Source organism: Hevea brasiliensis, chromosome 16 (assembly GCF_030052815.1).
Source record: "Hevea brasiliensis isolate MT/VB/25A 57/8 chromosome 16, ASM3005281v1, whole genome shotgun sequence".
In the NCBI taxonomy this organism is placed as follows: Eukaryota; Viridiplantae; Streptophyta; class Magnoliopsida; order Malpighiales; family Euphorbiaceae; genus Hevea; species Hevea brasiliensis.
In genome coordinates this window covers 56662880-56681627 of record NC_079508.1, presented here as the reverse complement: position 1 = coordinate 56681627, position 18748 = coordinate 56662880, and the positions used below count along the sequence as shown (strand labels likewise).

General features: G+C 31.2%; 3 protein-coding genes across 6 annotated transcripts; 1 reads left to right on the top strand and 2 right to left on the bottom strand.

Moving 5' to 3' along the window:
* Nucleotides 1-4104: 4104 nt before the first annotated feature.
* LOC110666346 (laccase-4) lies at nucleotides 4105-8490 on the bottom strand. Its single transcript, XM_021826803.2, has 6 exons — nucleotides 8256-8490; nucleotides 6354-6505; nucleotides 5995-6239; nucleotides 5725-5853; nucleotides 4679-5599; nucleotides 4105-4544 (listed from the first exon to the last, which is right to left on the bottom strand). Exons 1-6 carry the CDS (start codon nucleotides 8367-8369, stop codon nucleotides 4414-4416), a joined length of 1692 nt encoding a protein of 563 aa, XP_021682495.1. The 5' UTR covers nucleotides 8370-8490; the 3' UTR covers nucleotides 4105-4413.
* Nucleotides 8491-11063: 2573 nt separating this feature from the next.
* Nucleotides 11064-14230, bottom strand: LOC110666345 (phosphatidylinositol N-acetylglucosaminyltransferase subunit P). 4 transcript variants are annotated; one of them, XM_021826800.2, is made up of 6 exons: nucleotides 14075-14230; nucleotides 13820-13898; nucleotides 12531-12767; nucleotides 11991-12063; nucleotides 11698-11816; nucleotides 11064-11527 (listed from the first exon to the last, which is right to left on the bottom strand). In XM_021826800.2, the coding sequence occupies exons 3-6, from the start codon at nucleotides 12715-12717 to the stop codon at nucleotides 11403-11405; spliced, it is 504 nt and encodes a 167-aa protein (XP_021682492.2). In that variant the 5' UTR covers nucleotides 12718-12767; nucleotides 13820-13898; nucleotides 14075-14230; the 3' UTR covers nucleotides 11064-11402. The 4 variants fall into 4 exon arrangements, with proteins under 4 accessions (XP_021682492.2, XP_021682491.2, XP_021682493.2 ...); XM_021826799.2 differs by having other exon boundaries at nucleotides 13820-13984; nucleotides 14075-14229; XM_021826801.2 differs by having other exon boundaries at nucleotides 13820-13890; nucleotides 14075-14221.
* Nucleotides 14231-16912: 2682 nt separating this feature from the next.
* Nucleotides 16913-17965, top strand: LOC110666344 (uncharacterized). Its single transcript, XM_021826794.2, has 2 exons — nucleotides 16913-17109; nucleotides 17210-17965. Exons 1-2 carry the CDS (start codon nucleotides 17076-17078, stop codon nucleotides 17662-17664), a joined length of 489 nt encoding a protein of 162 aa, XP_021682486.1. The 5' UTR covers nucleotides 16913-17075; the 3' UTR covers nucleotides 17665-17965.
* The last annotated feature ends 783 nt before the right edge of the window (nucleotides 17966-18748 follow it).

The window sequence follows — 18748 nt, the reverse complement described above, 5'->3', positions numbered from 1 at the left end:
CTCCTAGTCCTATTATATAAATAAATAAATGGTCATTCTCCTGTTTCTCTAATTTTTATTAGAAAATAAATAATAAAAATTTGTCCTTTAAAAAAATTAAAAATTTGATTGCAGAGCAGTGTTTAAATTCTTGCAACCCTCTTCCTTTTTTATATCCTTGTTTGAAAATCAAAATTTATAAAAATTTAATTTAAATAATTTTTTATTAATTTTTATATTTAAAATAAAAAATTTTAATTATTTTTAATTTAAAAAATAATCATTTTAAAAAATTATATATAATTATATAAAAATTTAATTAAAATTTTAAAATAATTTATTTCAAAAAAACCTACATATGTTTTAATAATAATAATAATAATAATAATGATAACCGTAAATTGTGACATTGTATAGTGAATTTGGCTTGCTCTCAAGGAAAGTAAATTACCAGATAATTTTGGTGTAAATTATTAGATAATAATTATTTTTTCAAGTGCTGAGTATATTATTTTTAGCGCATCGAATCTATCTGATAATTTACTTGTAGAAGTTCAACTATCGTAAACTATAGATCTGGACCGCCAGATAAAGCAACCTGTATGAAGATCAACCACTCCTGATGCAAAGTGATTTTTTTATTTCTGGTTTTTTATTGTTCCGTTATGGTCAGTTTCAATAGGCAGCCGCCAAAAGGACGGTTCAGATCATCAAACAGTAAAATCAAAATGGGGGCAACCTGGTGAGCATGGGACCCTGGCAATGTTACAGCACTTCTTATTGGGCAGTCACCAACCTCTGGGCCTCAGCCACCCAACCACCACCTCTCACATCTCCCCCTCTTTACCATTTTGACAAATGTTGCTGTTAGTTAGTGGAATTGAGTAGGAAGAATAATACTGTTCTCATTCTCAATCCAAGCGAGTGTTTAACACGACCTAATCAAAAGGGCTAGAAAGTTGTGGGACCCATTTTCTGTGTTTTGGTCACAACGGTGGGGCGTGAGCGGCACGCTCTGGGCCACATCGAATATCGCCACGTCCACCCTTTGGTATGGCTCCCTCTAGTAAAGCCTCAACGAATACAACCAAGCGGAAGCGGTCCCCTACTGATGTGACCAACTGCTCCACTGCTTTTGTCCTTATCCCTCCCACGCTCCACTCTTCTATACATTTCTAAATTAATTACATATAAAAAATATGCAATTAAGAAAAAAAAATACTATATAAATATTAAAGTTAACCGCCAATTTTGTTATTTTTATACTATTTTATTAATTTTTTAAATGAAAATTTTAAATTAAATAATATTTTTAATTTTTATTTTTAAAGAATGAGAAAGGGAAAAACAATCCAATAGATGTTCCCTTCCCCACAAACCGCCCTCCTCGGTCATTTTCATGATAGAATCTTTACGTATATATATACACTCAAGAGCCTAAAAATGAGAGCTAATCTTTTTTATCAATCAAAGTTCGGTAATGCTAACACCCCATTTGAATTGAGAAAAAATAAGAGGGGAAAAAAATTGGGAGTAAAATAATTTTATTTTTTATTATTTTATATTTGAATTGATAAAAAATAAAGAGAAAAAAAATTTTGAGAGAAAAATAAAAATTTTTTATCTACTTCTATTTTATCTTCAAAATAAAGAGAAAATAGAAAGAAAATATAAAAAATAATAAATATATTCTTATATTATATAAATTTTTATTCCTTAATTTGAGAGTAAAATTATAATTTTCACTATTTATAAAATAACTTCCCCTCTTATACTTTTCTTCTTTTATCCCAACATAAAATAGAAAATATACTTTTCTCTCATTATTATTAACTTTTTTTATATTTTTCTTATTATTATTTTTTTAATCCAAAAAAATACTTCAAAATTATATATATTAAATGTATTTATATATTATTTAAAAAAAAATACTTAATTTCAAAACATAAAAGCTAACTTAGGAAAACCCAAACCATACAACACAAAGGGTGGGTTATTTTAGGAACAACAAAAACAATGAGCTAGAAACAGAGGCCCAGCCCCACTACAAAAAGATAAGCTTTATTTTAGGCAGGGCTATGATTTGGTACCCACTTCCTTACATGTTATTTCCAGTAACCGACAACATGCATTTAACTTTCCTGAACAATTATTACAAAAGTACTGTACTTATATCTGTGCGTTGCCAGTTGCCACTTTCTTCTTCACCCTTGCATTTTCTTTATCCAATTCCTCAGTTTGCACAATATGAGCAATATAGTACTCAATCATTCATCTCTTACTACATTTATATTTATATATTAAGAGCTTCTTTTTCTATGCTAGTGACAAAAAAATTTACTTAGAATGAAAGTTTTCTCATTATTGAAGATTCAAATTATTATTTTTATGTCATAATTAATTAAAATTTTTGCAATAATTATACATGGAAAATGTAATGAAAGGGAGAGAAGGAGTGGGAGATGGACAAAAAAAAAAAATGGAAAGGAGGACCACAAAATGATTGCAAATAGAGATGGAGAAAAGGGGTAAATAGAGTGCGTTTAGCAATGTAGAAACCAAGACGGGGGCTTTGTCATAAAAAGCCAAAAGCCCAAAATGTAAAGATACTTTAAGCATATGTAACACGTTGCGTTGTTGACTGGTAAGGCCACCACTAATCATCTTTGTATTGGGCACCTCCATTCGCTCACCCCCATTCAATTCAAGGAGATTACGTGTCCATTAATAACCCTCCCCTCCACCATTCAAAGCTCGCATCATCTAGTCTCTTCCCCAACATCTCACTCTCTTCCTTTTTTATTTTAAATATATTTTATTATTGTTATACAAATTTTAATCACCAATAAATTGCTTAATTATGATATTAAAATTATCTTTGAAATATAATGAAAAATATTTTAATAATATTATTTAAATTTTAAATAAATGAAAAAAATATAACTCAATATGCTGAGAATTGTAAAAAAGAAGGTGGTCATTTTATTTGTATAACTTAATTATATTTTTATCCTACTTGTTAATAAAAAGTCAGAATTCTCTTTCTTTTTTTATTTTCCATATACATAAACATATTTATGCAATTGATTAACTTATGATTACATAGCTGAAAATGGTTAAATATTAGGCCAAAAGTGATATCTTATAGAATTTTTAAATTAATATATCATTTTATTTAAGAATAAGATCAAATATTTTAAATTGGACACCACCTTTTTCGATTCCTTTAATAATAATAATTATAAAAGTCACATCTTCTCTTAGTTAAGGGCTTTTTCTTTTTAATTCTTGTGGGAGAGTGCACGTAATTAAATATTAATATTATTTCAATAAGCATAAAAAAAAAAGTTTTTAGACGCCTTACGACTTACGCCCGTCATGTACTATGATTGTGACCATTCCAACAAGAATTTGAATCTGACTATTGAGTCTCCTTAATTTTTCCTTTTTACTGTTGTAATTCTCAAAGATTAGTTTACGATTTAATTTTAATTTCAATTCAGAGTTATATTCGATTTTAATTTAATTTTAAATAAATTAAAAATGACGAGCTTTTCATAGAGTGCCTTTTTAAGAGTTTTAATTTTAATTCATTTTATTTTTTATTATTAAATTATACTTTATCACTCTATTATTTAATGTAACAAATTTTATTTTATAAAAAAATAAAATTATGGTAAAAATCCAATTTTTCAAATAGAAACAGAACACGCCAACTAATAAGAAATCAATACTATTTAAAGATGCATGATTTGAGGACTTGATTTCTTCTTTATTATTTGGAGAAGCTTAGCTATCCTTTGAAGAAAATTAATTTGAACAGGCAGGCCTATTGAATAATGGCCCTGCTTCCAGATGAACTCAACCTCATGACTTTATAATTCTAATTAAGTATTCACCTTAATTTACTTGGATTTTAGTTTGTAAAAATGACAACCATATTAATTAAATAATTAATTAATCTTCCCCTTGCTTTAATTAATCACTTTTCTTCTCTAATGTAGAACTAAATAAGATTAGAACATAAACTAATATTAATTAAAAGGTAGATTGAAAATTTTCGCTCTCGTATCAATGCTACACCATGATTAAGGAAAACAAAAAGATTTATCAGTTATTTTGGAATTTTTAAATCAGCAAAATATATAATTAAATGAATTCCTGAAATATACATAACCTTTGGAGAGCAAAGTGTAGTACAAAATAAAAAATAAAAAATAAAAAATAAATTTCCGGGTTTTATTTGACTTTTACCCCGGGGCATGCAACTTCATTTTTCAGCTTCCTCGATCGAAAGAATTGTATGCTCTTACCAATGAGCATTAAAACAGCTCTGTAACTTTTCACACCTTTTAATTGTTCTCTTTTGGATAATTATCCCACACTGCTAGTTCCTTGAATTAAATGAAAATTTGTGTGCATCACTGGAATTCTCTAACACTTGGGTAGGTCATGAGGAGGAGGTAGAAGAGATTCGTTGGGACCTTTTCCATTATCTACAACGAACGCCATCTTCAATCCCCATGTTGTGTGAACTTCCAAATGGCAATGCATAAACCACACCCCTACAATACACAAAAGTAATAAATATATATATATATATTATCAATTGTTGCTACCCATGATAAAATTCAAGTGTCGTTAATTGATCAAAATCCTAGTTTGGAAATTTATCCCAAACTAAATTAAAAATGTTTACCTGGATTATCGGCTGTGAATCTTATAGCGGTCCATCCACCAGAAGGGACCCCAATAGTGTTCCTCTCCACAGGATCAACAAGATTGAAGTTCTTTGGATCTTTCTTTGGATTGAAGTTACCTGTTCCACTCCCAACTTGAAAGAAATTGAAGCCATGCAAATGGATTGGGTGGTTTTCTGGGGCAATCATCCCAGTATCTTGTAAAACTAGCTGCACCGTGGAGTTATACGCAAGTCTATAAACCTTTGTCCCTTTCATGGTCTGAAAGTTGGTTGGTTGTGTCCCTGTATAGTTGTATGGAATCGGTGGGTTGCCAGGGAAATCGTCAGTGAAAACTCCACTAATGTTGAAGAAATGGGCTTGAAGCAGTGAAATCTTTGGCATAACGAAGGTTACGTTATTGATATCCGCCACAACTCGGCTACCATTTACGCAAGTAGAGCAAGGATTCACTCCAAGCCCAACAGTGAAGAAAAGGGAATGATCGATCTTCAATGGGACTCTGGCAGGGTACTTTTTCGAGTTCAGGCTACGCAGAGCATTACTGAAGTTTGTTGCTACTGGGGTGGCGTTTTGGGGTGGTGGGGTGGTGAGGGTGGTGGCAGCACTAGCAAGGGTACCTGAATAATGTAAGGTGGCACTGGCGGTTACGTTGTCTACAGCAATGGGGGCGTCCATGAAGGGGGAGGCTGCAACCAGGTACTTGCCGGGGCTGCGGTCTGCGGTTAGAAGAACGTTTGTGGTTTGGCCTGGGGCTATGAGGATTGTATCAGTTTTGAAAGGTTTAACGTAGGCGGCATCAACCTCAACAACTGTGAGTTGGTGGCCAGCAATCTTGAAGAAGAGCTCTTCATTAAGTGCAGCGTTGATGATCCGAAGCATGTAGGTCTTGCCAGAATGTACTGGTAAGTTAAATCCTCCTGCAAATCAGGCAAAAACAGGAGCCAGTACACTCTATTTATCAAAGGAACATTAAATTTAGCGATGAAGGTATGAAATTTCCATGTGTTGTATGAGTAGGATATGATTTTTTTTTTTTTTAAACCTTGTGAAGGGCAGGCTGGGACAGGCCCTGGATGGCCATTGATGATGTGAGCATCTGAGACATTTGGTGCCAACCCAGACTTCATAGCTTCATTGATCACAGCTTCAACATCTGATTTCCACCATTCACCTACAAGTCCAACAAACCTAATTAAAAACGACTTCGTAATTAGAAGTAACTTCACAGGTTCTTTTCATATTATTATCATTTCTCTTTCAGAAATTGCATTTTCTTGTGGTTTTAAATTTAAACATAATTAATTAAGCTCACCTAGTATAATGACCTCTTCCTTATGGGGTGTGGGAAATGGATAAGGAACTCCACGCTTGGGCAAGATAACGATAGCACCATGGACAGTGGCCCTCAGCCAGAGGATATGTGCATGCCACCATAGGGTGCCCCTTTGGCCAGTAATGGTGAAATTGTACACAAAGCTCTGCCCTGGCTGGATTGGACACTGGGTTATGTATGCTGGACCATCTGCCCAACCAGTCCTCAGCTGCCTAATCCCATGCCTAAAATTAAGAATCATGATATCAATGCTTCTCATGTTAATAATAATAATAATAATAATAATAATAATAATAATAATAATAATAATGCGTTAGTGATTATATGAGTCCACCCACCAATGGATGCTAACATTGTATTTGACATGGTTGACAACCTTCACAAGCACAGTGTCATCCTCTCTAGCAACTAAAGTGGGTCCAGGGAACTTCCCATTCACAGTAACAATTGGCTTACATGAACATAATCTACTTGTATTTTTCATCACCACCTGCATAAAAAAATTGGCCATGAAAGGTATTGACAAGTCAATTAAACTTTGATTAAGATGACTCTACCTAATCATCTATTCATTATATATATATATATATAGAGAGAGAGAGAGAGAGAGAGAGAGGAACCAAAGCTACACCACACGGAATCTTGGATAGGAGACACTACTAATATCTTGGAGAATCAAATTCATTATATTAATTATTGTCTAATTTTTTTTTTTTAAACTAATGTAGCCAATATTATTAACACAGCCATTAATCGATTCAAATGGTCCAAGCCATTCAAAAGAAATCGAATTTTCAGACCAACAACTTATAAATGAAGACAACTGTTTTATTGTTATTTGAATGGAGTAGGAAGGGACAGATCTCCCATTAAAAGAAAAAATTGTGGTAAATTTTAATATGGCAAATAATATCTACGTACCTAATTAATGACTTTCGAATTAAGTAAGAGTAATTAATATTAATTAGTAGATATGCTTAACGTGAGGAAAATGAAACAGTTTTAATTATCTATCCATACATAGTGTGAATATTAAATTAAAACTTGGTGCAAGATATATTTTTCGTACGTGCATTTAATTTTATAATAACTATACATGTATCCCTCTCAGCTAATTCAACCTTAGCGATTAATCATTTTAATTAATTAGCAAGTGATTTTATTCACCAATTTATTATTTATAGTTTCAATTTAATTGAAATAATTAAAGAGATTTTTTTTTCACTTAAAAATTTCTTTAATCCAAATATGTATCTTATAATAAATATATATTTTAAAAATAAAATTAATATAGCATGCAAAAACTAAAGTCTATATATGATATCACCTTATATATCCCAATAATTAAAACAAAAAAAAATAATATGGTTTATTTTCTCTATTTTTTTTTCTTGAAGATTGAAACTTCCACGTCAAGAATTACTATACAGGTTTTAAAAAAACATGCTAGTACTTGTTGTAATCATCGTACATAAAGAGACATCAACATCTACATATTCTATGCACAAACTTCATTTTCATTGACTAAAACCTACTAATTTCATTATTTTTAGTAGGAAAAAAAAAATCCCATTTTTGTCATATGTGAAACATCATTCATTTGGTAGCTTTCATGAAAGAAGCAAATTAAGGAAGGAATTAATATATTAAGTTTAATTATGGGGTACGTACGTGTTGCTGAGTCATCTCAATTAAAAGCTTTTCGTGATAAACATCCAGAAATGAATAAGCCAAGAAAAAGAAATTATTAGTAATAAAAAGCTATAAATATAAGAAAAATGATTAAATGGACAACATATCAACCAAAAGTATATATAGTAAAGGGCCAGTTTAAGTTGTCATCAAATTAAAGACAGCTAATTAAAATTTTCTTGCGTCAGTGGATTTTGCTAATTGATTAATTTCTACACTTATATTCACTTAAACAAGAAATGTTATTATTGTAAGTTCTTTCTTTTTTTTCTTCACCTATATCGTAACTTGAGGGTGAAGCTCGATCCCAAGGCTTAACTTGCTGGGTATTATGAAACAGAGAGAGAGAGAGAGAGAGAGCGTGCAACTCCATTTTTTTAGGAATGAAAAGCTTTCTGGATCAATTTATTTTCGATTAAAATGATGAGCTTAGCCAGCTCTTGATGCGTCATAAAATGCACGCATGCATGCTTGCACCTCTTGACAAAAAGAAAAATGTAGCCAAGAAACAGGACCATTAGATATAGTTGAACGAATTGAGTACTCACATTGAACTTGTAGTGTCTAACCATGCACTCCACCGGTGCCGGAAAAAGCTGCAGGCAGGTCACCAGAGCTAGGAGCTGAATCCACGGTGCTATCTCCATCCTCCTCCTGCCCATCTTTTTTTCTTTCTCCCACAAGAGCAAATCTTTTTGGTGTTATTTTTCTTTAGTGCACGAAGAAATGTGTGACCGATGAAACTTATAAAGGCATAGTTTTTGCTGCCATGTCGTTTTAGGCAATTGGGTAGAAGCAAGAATACTTGAACGGAAAGCTCTCCTTATAGTATAGGGAATAAAAGAGCAGAAAGAAAACTGACTTGAAACTTCAAGTGATTTCTTGTGTATCACACAAAGTAGTTATCCATCAACTAAAGACATTTTTTGAAGCTAAGCTAGTTGAGCCTCTGGATGCCATTTTTCAATTGACTAGGTGGTCAGCAAATGGGTTTGGTCCAACCGTATTGGGTAAAGTACACCCGATCCCATCTAACATTTCACCAAAAAATAAGAATGCAACCATTGCATATTGCTTTCTTTACACTTTTGAGGTCAAAGAAGTGACATGGGCAAGAACCATATCTAGCATTTTGCTCACTTCTTTATTCTTTTCCTTTTTTTTTTTCCTTCTATTTATTAATTACTAGCTTTATTAGCATTTATATTCTATTTTAATGATTGTGGTTGAATTTCCACCAACTTGATTAGAAGTTATAAAGTGCCTTAGAAAGGCACCCATCAAGTTCTTATTTTGGGAACATTTGAATTTAATTAAAATGATTCAGAGATATAAAATTCTTATTATGCTCCTAATCTACATAAATTTGAATTTTTAAATTAAATGATTTCTTAACATGATCAAACTTAAATATTCATAATTCAAATTTAGGCTATTTTTATCTATTAATTAATAATATTATAATGCAAAATAAAGTGAAATTATGCTTATTTATTCTTCAAATTTAATTAATATTTACGTACAGAATTTGTTAGAAATATAAAAATCTTGAAGTATCACCTACATATTTGAGCTTTTAGATTCAGTGATCTTTTTTAACAATTCCAACTTCTTTAAGTTATATATATATATATATATATATATATATATATATATATATATATATATATATATACATCTTCCATAAATTATTTTACCAGAGATTCCCTTCATTACTAAAAAGGCAAAATGTTAAAAATGTCACAAAAATTTATTATTTTTATTGAACATGAAATAAAAATAATGCAAATATACAATGTTGACCATTTAACTTTTGGTCAATAATCATATTAGTGTCAAGAATCTTCTTCTCCAACAACCTCTTCAAAGTAGAAGATGGTTAAGAAATTATCTTCTTCTCCCTTCATCACTTTGTAGAAATTATCGCTAGATACATGATGATTGGCTCTGCATGTAGGAGTCAAGGACCGTTAAGAAAAGACCAATTACAGACTGAAGCTTGGAGTTGGAGTTGGAAGGGCGATTTCAATGGAGAAATATACAGAATATATATATATATATATATATATATATATATATATATATATATATATATATATATATAATTAACAAAAAAAAATTAAAATACGTACATATAATGATTGTATTATAACTATCATATCATAATGAATCTTATGTGGGTTTCATAATAAAAAAAATAAGTTAATTTAATTAATTTTAATAGTTGAGAGTTAATATTGCAAATAAATAAATGAAGCTAATATGATTATTTACCCTACATTAGAGGATTAAAATGCATCATTTACCTAAAAATTATGGATAATTACTATTTATCATATATGCACATGTATTAGAAAAATCTCCACTTTTTCATAAATGCTTCAAATTATAGTCAAATTTTATAATAAGTGCTCTGACAAAAATTTCAATTATATATATATATAGCTAGGATATTCTCTTAAAAATAATTTGAAATATATAATGTTAATAGCTTACTTAACCATTTCAATTTTTAATATATGGTAAAACAAATGATTACTCATATTTTAAGTTGAGTGCATCGATGTGATCTACTGACTAGATTTTAGTGGGATGTGACCATGTTAAACTTTTTTCTAATTTTCTTATTAATAAAAAAGTTGGCAACATTACATATTGATGATTTTATCATGATGAACATGGAAAAGAGAATCATGAAGAAGACATGAAAGAAGATAATATAAATGTGAAGGTATATTGGTATTATACATACCTTTGAGAAGTTAATCAAATATATTATATCAATATGTTTCACAGTTAATTAATTAATTAATTAAAATGAATGAAGTTAAAAGCTAGAAAGTAAACCTAATTTTCACGTGTTTAGATGAAATCCTTTAGAGATGATGATAAATGGAGCTGGTGGTTAGATGAAAGATACATATGAAATGTCGTCAATTCTGGTTGAGAAATGCTTGTTATGGATTTTGCTAGGGTGGAAATTTTTGTTCTGAAAGCTAGATAGGGTGGGTAACGGCTCATCTAATCAACCTTTCACTAGCTAATTTAATTCCACTTTGTGGAATTTTAATAACATGACAATATGGCGGCTAACAAATTAACCAGCTAATTGCTGTTACTTGATTGCTACTGCAATGCGATCTTTCTTCTAGAAAATTGGTTTTATAGCATAATTACTAACCAGTAGTGAGAAGGATCGAAGACATTTTGAAAAGATGTTTGCTTCCATTTCATTTCAGAGAGATTTTGGTATCCCTCATCATGCATCCAAGCGATCGCTGAGCTCATTTGGTCTGGAACTTTCCAGCAGCTAGAAGCTCGATGGATTACGTCCGGTGTACGAAAAAGCAAAAAAGTTAATCCAAGATTCATCTCACAGCACCATCATATTCATCAGGATTTATTGGAATCACCAATTCTACAATGCAACATACATACATACATACATACATACATAGAATGCCTATACAGTAGTTGGCCAAAATCCTGTCAAACTTTCATCACCTGTTCTTACTTTTCATCCTGGACTAGAAGCATGATGCAGGCTGATGTTCAAATCCTGTATGAAAGCCAAGGCTTTAGATTCCAAAGGCAAATGGCTCTTGTTCTTCTGGGTAATGGTCATTTAATTCCTTACAAACTGGAAGAAGGCAGGCAATGATGAGGCAGAGCAGACCCATCCAGGGGTGGATCCGTCATTGTACATTCTTGAACATGAGAATGTTAATTTTATCAATACTGATATCAGATATGGGTTCAATGGGCTGATCATCTCCCTCAGTCAAAGGAACAGACTCAGCAGGCTCCCTGCTGAATTCATCTGCAAAATACAAGCGCAGGATGATATAACAGCTACCAATAACATGGGTGTTAATAGAACCATAGCAAATGTCGTACCAACAATTACCGATTCAGTGAGAACCTTTACATTATTGATTGTGCTTAATCAATTTCTTAAAATAAAGGAACATAAACAATGAGCAAGCTTACCAAAAATTGTACTCAAGGAAGTTGGGGGAGGGGTTGACAAGAAGTTGAGGCCAAGGTAAAATGCAAGTGCTAGTACTACTGTAACCATAGCATAAGTTGGGATGGCCAATGCCCAGTACCTAAGAAATGTCAGCAACGAGTTAAAATAAGCCAATAAGATGGCTTTACACTTAAGCATTCCAGCTATATAACGGTGCTCAATGGTCAAACAAGCAATGTTTTTGGCAGAGAAAAAAATAAAAATCTAAGATCAAAACAACCTATAAAAAAGGATGATATGTAATGCCACTGACCTGTTGGGATAGTAAAAGACCCCAATTGAGTGCAAACAAGGTTCAGGAACGTATGCCCATACCAAGAAAATAACTGCTCAGGCAGAACAATTGAAATCAATATGAAATTAACAATTTATTCTTGAAGTAAATCCTTGAGTGGAATTCTTGTAGAACAACTTTGTAACAAAGGAAAGCAATTATATACACTGACCACTGATAGTTCAAATCGGATAATTGGAAGAGGTAAGAGATAAAAATACAATGTCAATGATGCAAAAGTACAATATTTATAGTATACGTAAGAATACATACAAATATTTTTTTTATCATAAGGTGTAACTGAATCAAGTTATTGTAACAGATTTATGAACTTTATCAAATCCAGACAGTAATGATAAAGAAAGCATTCTGCAAAGGTTAACTGTTACCTAGTAACTAATATAAATTTAGACATTAAACGAATTCATAGTATTCATGTGAATTCAGATTTCAGACAACAGCAACTTCAACACAACGTGTCAATGAAATATTAAAAACAAATGGCTGGAAGAAATGGACCTGTAGCAACAATAGTTGTAATGGACCCAACAAAACCATAAACTTCCGAAGTTTTTAGTCCATGCTCCCCAGACACTCCGAAGCCAGCAGCCTTGTCATTGGGGTCTTGAAAGTATACAGTTGCCCTCCTTCTCTTTGAAAAACTAAGGATTCTTCTAGGACTACTAACAGAATAGTGATCTTCCATGCTGGCTCCTTCAAAACATTCTGGTGTTTCACTATACTCACAAATTCTCACTGAAGCCACCAAAGACAATAGAATGAAAAAAAAAAAGTTATAGCTTGTGAAATACAATCGAAAGGGCAGAATGTGGATTATAGCCATAATTGCCTACAGAAAAATGCTATGATTGTTGATAAAATTTAAATAATTAGACACCTAACTGAAAAATATTTCGTATAATCAATAGCATCTAATAATATTGATCAGCACGACAACATCACAAAAACAACTAGGTTCTTATCAGTTATCACAGCTAATAAAGAATAGTTGTGTCATCCTCTATACCATAATTGGTAAAATAAATATCCATGATTATCCAAAACTAAATAATGTTTAATATATCAACTTCCAAATATGCACATGACACAAAAAAAATATTTGATTGATTTCTATTTCAACAAAAGAAAAGTAAAAAATAATTGACATCAACATAAAAATTTAATTTATATTTCTATCGCACTAACTTGATTGCACAGGATATTTAGACCATGCAAAATTCATAGAAAATGGTATATCTAGAGAAACATAGGTTAATCAAAACAGAAATAGCCATCCTGCAAATAATTGCACAATGATAGGAAATGCTAGTTCATTCTGCAAATACTTTTTCACTCATCCAAAAAATTGGGTTCTTAGACATCTATACAGGATCCCATTGGCGTCAATTTCACACAAAGCAAAAGGGGCTACAATTCACTGATAGGTCATTTTCATATGCCATTCATTTCCAACTAAACAGAACAAGATTTAAAATAGATTCATGAAAATTTAAGTTATCCACTGCTAAATTACTACTAAAAATGAAACTTAATGTAGGCTATGGCATCTCTTTTGTTCTTAGCAAGCAGTTGCAAGATATGAAATTAGTATCACAATTTGCATTAGAATTGCCAATGTAATTTTCTCTGAATACTAAAATGGTTATATCTTCCCAAGCTAGAAGGAAAGTGGACCATGATCCTATCATCAACATGCAAATGCAGAGGAATGTGTGTTTTACAGTGAAATGAAAAATCTTACCGGAGTTAAAAGAAAAATAAAATAAAATAATGAGATGGGTTATCACCTTAATGAGAATAAAATTCTTAGAATCTCGCTGCAAAGGAACAAAGAAAGCGGTTTGAAGCTGCTGTTACCCTAAAGATCTTCGTCGGAGCATCAGTGAAGGTAATTAATGGAAGTTCCAATCAAAAGCAGTATTGAAATATGGAAAATCTATATCCTCTTCCAGCTTAATTAAAGTAAAATTCAATCAACATAAAAGAAACAAACAAAAAATCAAATTTAATTTGTAAAAGAAATCTAGAGTCAAGTTACACACCGGACAGAGAGAGGATCTGAGACTGATGAGAGGGATATGGCGAGAGACCTGAGGCTGAGAGAAAGGAAGAGAGAGCGAACCGAGAAGGACGACGTGAGCAAGAGGGCTGGACCCTGGAGCGTTGGAGCCTGGAGGACTTTAGTTTAGGTCAAAACGATGTCATTTAATTTTAGTGATTGAAAAATAACACGAACTTTTTCACCCTGCGAACAGTTCACTGTTTCTTTTAAATAGATTTTCGATTTGATTTTGGTTCAATATTAAATACTTTTAATTTCAATTTTGATTCATTCTAATTTTGATTCTTAATTTTTATGCTTAAAATTATAATATTTTTTAATTTTTTTTAAATAAAAAATTATATATTTTTAATATTAAAATATTAATAAAAATATATTATTTAATTTTTATATTTTAAAAATATATATTATTTAATTTTATATTTTAATTTTATTAAATTATTTATTTATTTATTAAATTTTTTATTATTTATATTATTATTTAATTTATCTATTTTAAAAAAATTAATTATTTAATTTTTATATTTTAAAAAATACTACTATTTAGTCTCTCTATTTTAATGAAATTAATTAATTTATATATTTTTAAAAAATATTATATTTTGAAAATATTTTTTTTAAATATATATTTTTGGATAAAAATAAAAATTTGGCTATAAAGAGATAAATTATAATTTATATGTATTTTTCTTTAATTTTCAATTTTTTAGATATTATTTTTATATTTTTTATTAAAAAAATAATTTTTTTTCAATTATTTAGATATTTAAAAAATTAATTAATTTTTTATGTAAATAGCTTATAATAATTTTATAATCAGATAAAAAAATAAATGGAAAATGATGTGAATAAAGGTGTAGATATAGAAAGAAAAAAAATATCAAAAGAGAAATAAGAGGGAATAAGAGAAAGAGAAATAAGGAGGGAGAATTATAATAATTTTGATATAAATTAATGTGTTATTTTAAAATATAAAAATTAATTAATTTTATTTAAATAATTAATTAAATAATAATTTAATTAATATTAATTAATAAAATAATTAACAAGTAAATTAAACAGTTTAATAAAAATAAAATAAAAAAAATAAATAATATATTTTTTAAAATAAAAAAATTAAATATTTAATTTTATTAAAATATAAAAATTAAATAATAACTTACTCTAAGATCGACTTACATTTTAGACAGTGCTGAGAGTTAAGAAATTTTTTTTTTTTTTTGAAATGACAGCCTTTTTCACCGTCGGTATTACCGGCGGCATGCTACAGGTTACATGGACATGGCAAAAGCATGCTAGGGAGCAGAGATTCTCCCCCTGACCGTGCCGCCTTTGATCGTGTAAGCATGTCAGATAGAGCAATTTTTTAAAAATTTTAAATCCACGCCATCGATAATCTTACAAGCAGCAAGGAACACCAATGGTAAGACTGTGGTGAAGTTCACTCTGGTTTGAGAAATATTTTCCCGCACACTTAGATTTGAGCGCTTTTTTTTTCTTTTTTTTTTCTTTCCTTCTTTGGCAAAAAGCTCCAATAAGAGGGAAGCTCAAGATTAAAACACTTATGATCAAGTAGGCTTCAATCATTTTTCCTCACCTTAAAATAAGCAACTTTCGTTTTTTTTTTTTTTTTAAATACAAACTTTTTGTTGAAATTACCAAAAAAGGCGAGTAGTCTCCCATTTTGTAGAAACTTAAAATTATTATAGGAAATTTATTATTTTTTTTAAATAATAAAAATATATATCAATTAATAATAAAAATATAACACTGTTAAAATATGATAATTTTAACGAATTTCTTAATTTTATATTTTTATTGACTATTTAATACAAACCATCCATCTCAGCAAAATGATCTCAACTTTCTCATTCCTAATATATACTCATTCTTTCACAGCCCCTATCTACCCCCATCTCTTATTCTCTCTTCATTTCTTTTCTATTCATTGCTCTACCTCTCTATTTCCTTTTTTTTTTCCCTTCATTTCTCCTTTACTCACAACTGTATACCTCTCCATCTCTTGTCTCTTCCATTGCTCTTTGCCGACTGCTGTCTTCTTCTTAAAAAGGTAAAAGCCCAGTTTTGCATGTGGTTCCTTAATGCCACAGTCAGGGACGAGTCCAATATATAATTTCAGATGGGTAAATATGCATATCTTATGATTGAAAAAAAAAATAATGAAATAATGGAGCAAGATTTTCTTTTTTAATGGGGCAATAACTAAAATAAGACATATATTCATTCAAAATTTTGTTAAGGCAGTGGGGCAAGTGCCCCAGTGTACATCTGCCCCTAGCCACAACACTGCAGCCGCAACACCTTCCTTTCTTTTCATTGTCCTTTAATTTTTAATTCATTTTATGTAATTTGTAATATTATTCTTAATGATTGTGATTTTGAGTTAATCTGTTAGTGGAAATTTTATTTTTTAATTTTGATCTGATTTAAAATTTGTTACTTGGTTTAGAATTTGTGATTGTAACTCTGATTTGAGTATTAAAAAAAAAAAGAAATTTAAAAAAATGAATATTCAAATTGAATCAAATAATTTTTTTTAATTTTGATTTAATTGTTTATATAATTTAATTTAATTCGATTTTAATTTTAAATGAAATTTAATTTTTTATTTTTATTTTTTAATTTAATTTGATTTGAAAACCAACTATTTAGACACTCCTAATGAGAAACTGGTGGTCCTCTCGATTAAACGACAGGTTATATTTCGCATGGACAGGACTTGTCGGGCCTGAGACCACATTCGATTAACTTAAAATGGGCTTACCATTACAGTGGGCCTGACCTCATATTTTGGTTTTCCGATCTGTGCCGAATATGAAACGCCGCTCACGCGGTCATCTTATCTAAGGTTAGGTTAAGCTCTCCAGTCTCAACGGATATTTGCTTCGTTCGCAAACTTTTAACTTTAAACCACCGATAAAAGAGTTATACTCAAAGCAGTCATAGCCAGAGCCAAAGAAATGGTTCGTAAACGTTTTCAAGAAGCTAAAACAGGTATGAATTATAGTTTTTTCTTATTTCATCTAAACTGCTGTCCAACTGTTCGATGAAATGCTTGAAAAAAAAGAGAGAATAAACAGGTTAATGTTTTCAGGCTTTGAATATCTTAAAACGGTGAATTACGACAAGTACCTTAGGAAAGTAGGATTGGGAAAAGAAGACTGGTACTTTTGGAAGCAAGTGGGCAAGGCTTTGCTCTGCACCTACACACTATTTGGGGTTGCGTGGCTCTACAACGAAACATCGCCGCTTGGTTGGTGGACGCTAAAGCCAAAGCCAAAGGAGGAGCGAGAGCTAGCTCACTTGTATGAGAGGCGAGAGTTCCCATATCCAGGCGACACAGAAGCCATGGAAGAGTTCATTGCCAAGGGGGGAATGATCGGCACGACAATTGGACCCAAAGGGATTGTGGAAACGGATAAAGATGCGTATAATTATCAGAAAGAGTTGCAGAACAAGAAGTTTGAGCAAGAGGCGCAGAAGCTGTGGCTGAGGATGAGGAATGAAGTCATACAAGAGCTTCAAGACAAAGGGTATGATGTTGAGTGAGAAAGCCATTAAGGACAATCATGGTATGGGAGTTAAAGTGTTTGATGGAAGCTTTTCGGTTGTGGGTTTGTGCTTGTGTACATTTGAATGCCTGATGAATGTTTGTGTTGATGACAAGACTGAATTGTGCACTCCTGTCTGGCATGATTTCCCCAATATGATGTTTCAAATGGAAAAGAGAGACAATTGTGTTAAAGCATTAGTATTAGCATGCATGGTTTGATGATTAACTGTAACAGCAGAGTCCCTGTTAGCAACTGTGATGCATCATGTATGAATAATGGGTAGTCATTAGATTTTTTATGCTTCTTATAACCTCAATTACTCTTTAAGTAGCTATGGTTTTGGTTGAATGATGGGAGGTAAGAATTTTGTTGCAAAACATTTACTGAAACCCCAACCAAAAGCTGGAAGAATTGCAGCATCCAATAAAGAAATCAATTATACGTTTGTATCATGCACAAGGGGACCAACGCATGGACTGATACTAAGAAATAATTTAACTTTTTTCCCCGAATGGTTATTGATTCTATTTTTCAACATGGGCTCTTTTCCTTTTCTTCTGGAGAGGAACTTTTATAGTGTCCTGCCGATGAACAATTTTTTACTGAAAAGTGTCAATATCTTGCATGCTTGATTAGTTATGGCAGCAAGAACATATTGAAAACTATTCACATTTGGGCCACCCCTGAAGGGGCTCTATCATAAAAGATCAAGGGGAAACTTTTAACATATCTGCACAAGTGTCGATCATTGTGGATGTAGAATGCAGATGTTCTGGATGCAATTAAGATTGTTCGAAATTCAAACGTAACTTTCGCTCTTTCTAAATAACGATTAAGGACAAGCTACTGAACCTTTATTTGGATGAAGATTCAGGCCTTGGACGATGAAGATGTAGGTGAGAAGAGGACTTTGTACAAATCATAATCACCATCGAGTTTTGAAGATACGGGTAACGCAAGCTGATAAACGGCCACTTGCTCCTGCCCGTTTCAAGGGACCAAAAGGTACATAGCAGAATGCGGGAATCCTATGCAGAGAGAAACTCCAACAGGATCACACAAATCAATTTTGTCCAAAG

Coding starts and splice junctions, on each gene's coding strand:
- LOC110666344 (XM_021826794.2), top strand. CDS start 17,076: ATGGTTCGTAAACGTTTTCAAGAAGCTAAAACAG. Junction 17,110..17,209: donor TTTTCAAGAAGCTAAAACAG/GTATGAATTATA, acceptor TAATGTTTTCAG/GCTTTGAATATCTTAAAACG.
- LOC110666346 (XM_021826803.2), bottom strand. CDS start 8,369: ATGGGCAGGAGGAGGATGGAGATAGCACCGTGGATTCAGCTCCTAGCT. Junction 6,240..6,353: donor TACAATGTTAGCATCCATTG/GTGGGTGGACTC, acceptor TCTTAATTTTAG/GCATGGGATTAGGCAGCTGA. Junction 5,854..5,994: donor GGAAGAGGTCATTATACTAG/GTGAGCTTAATT, acceptor TTGGACTTGTAG/GTGAATGGTGGAAATCAGAT.
- LOC110666345 (XM_021826800.2), bottom strand. CDS start 12,717: ATGGAAGATCACTATTCTGTTAGTAGTCCTAGAAGAATCCTTAGTTTT. Junction 11,817..11,990: donor GTCTTTTACTATCCCAACAG/GTCAGTGGCATT, acceptor GACATTTCTTAG/GTACTGGGCATTGGCCATCC. Junction 11,528..11,697: donor TTCCTTGAGTACAATTTTTG/GTAAGCTTGCTC, acceptor TGTATTTTGCAG/ATGAATTCAGCAGGGAGCCT.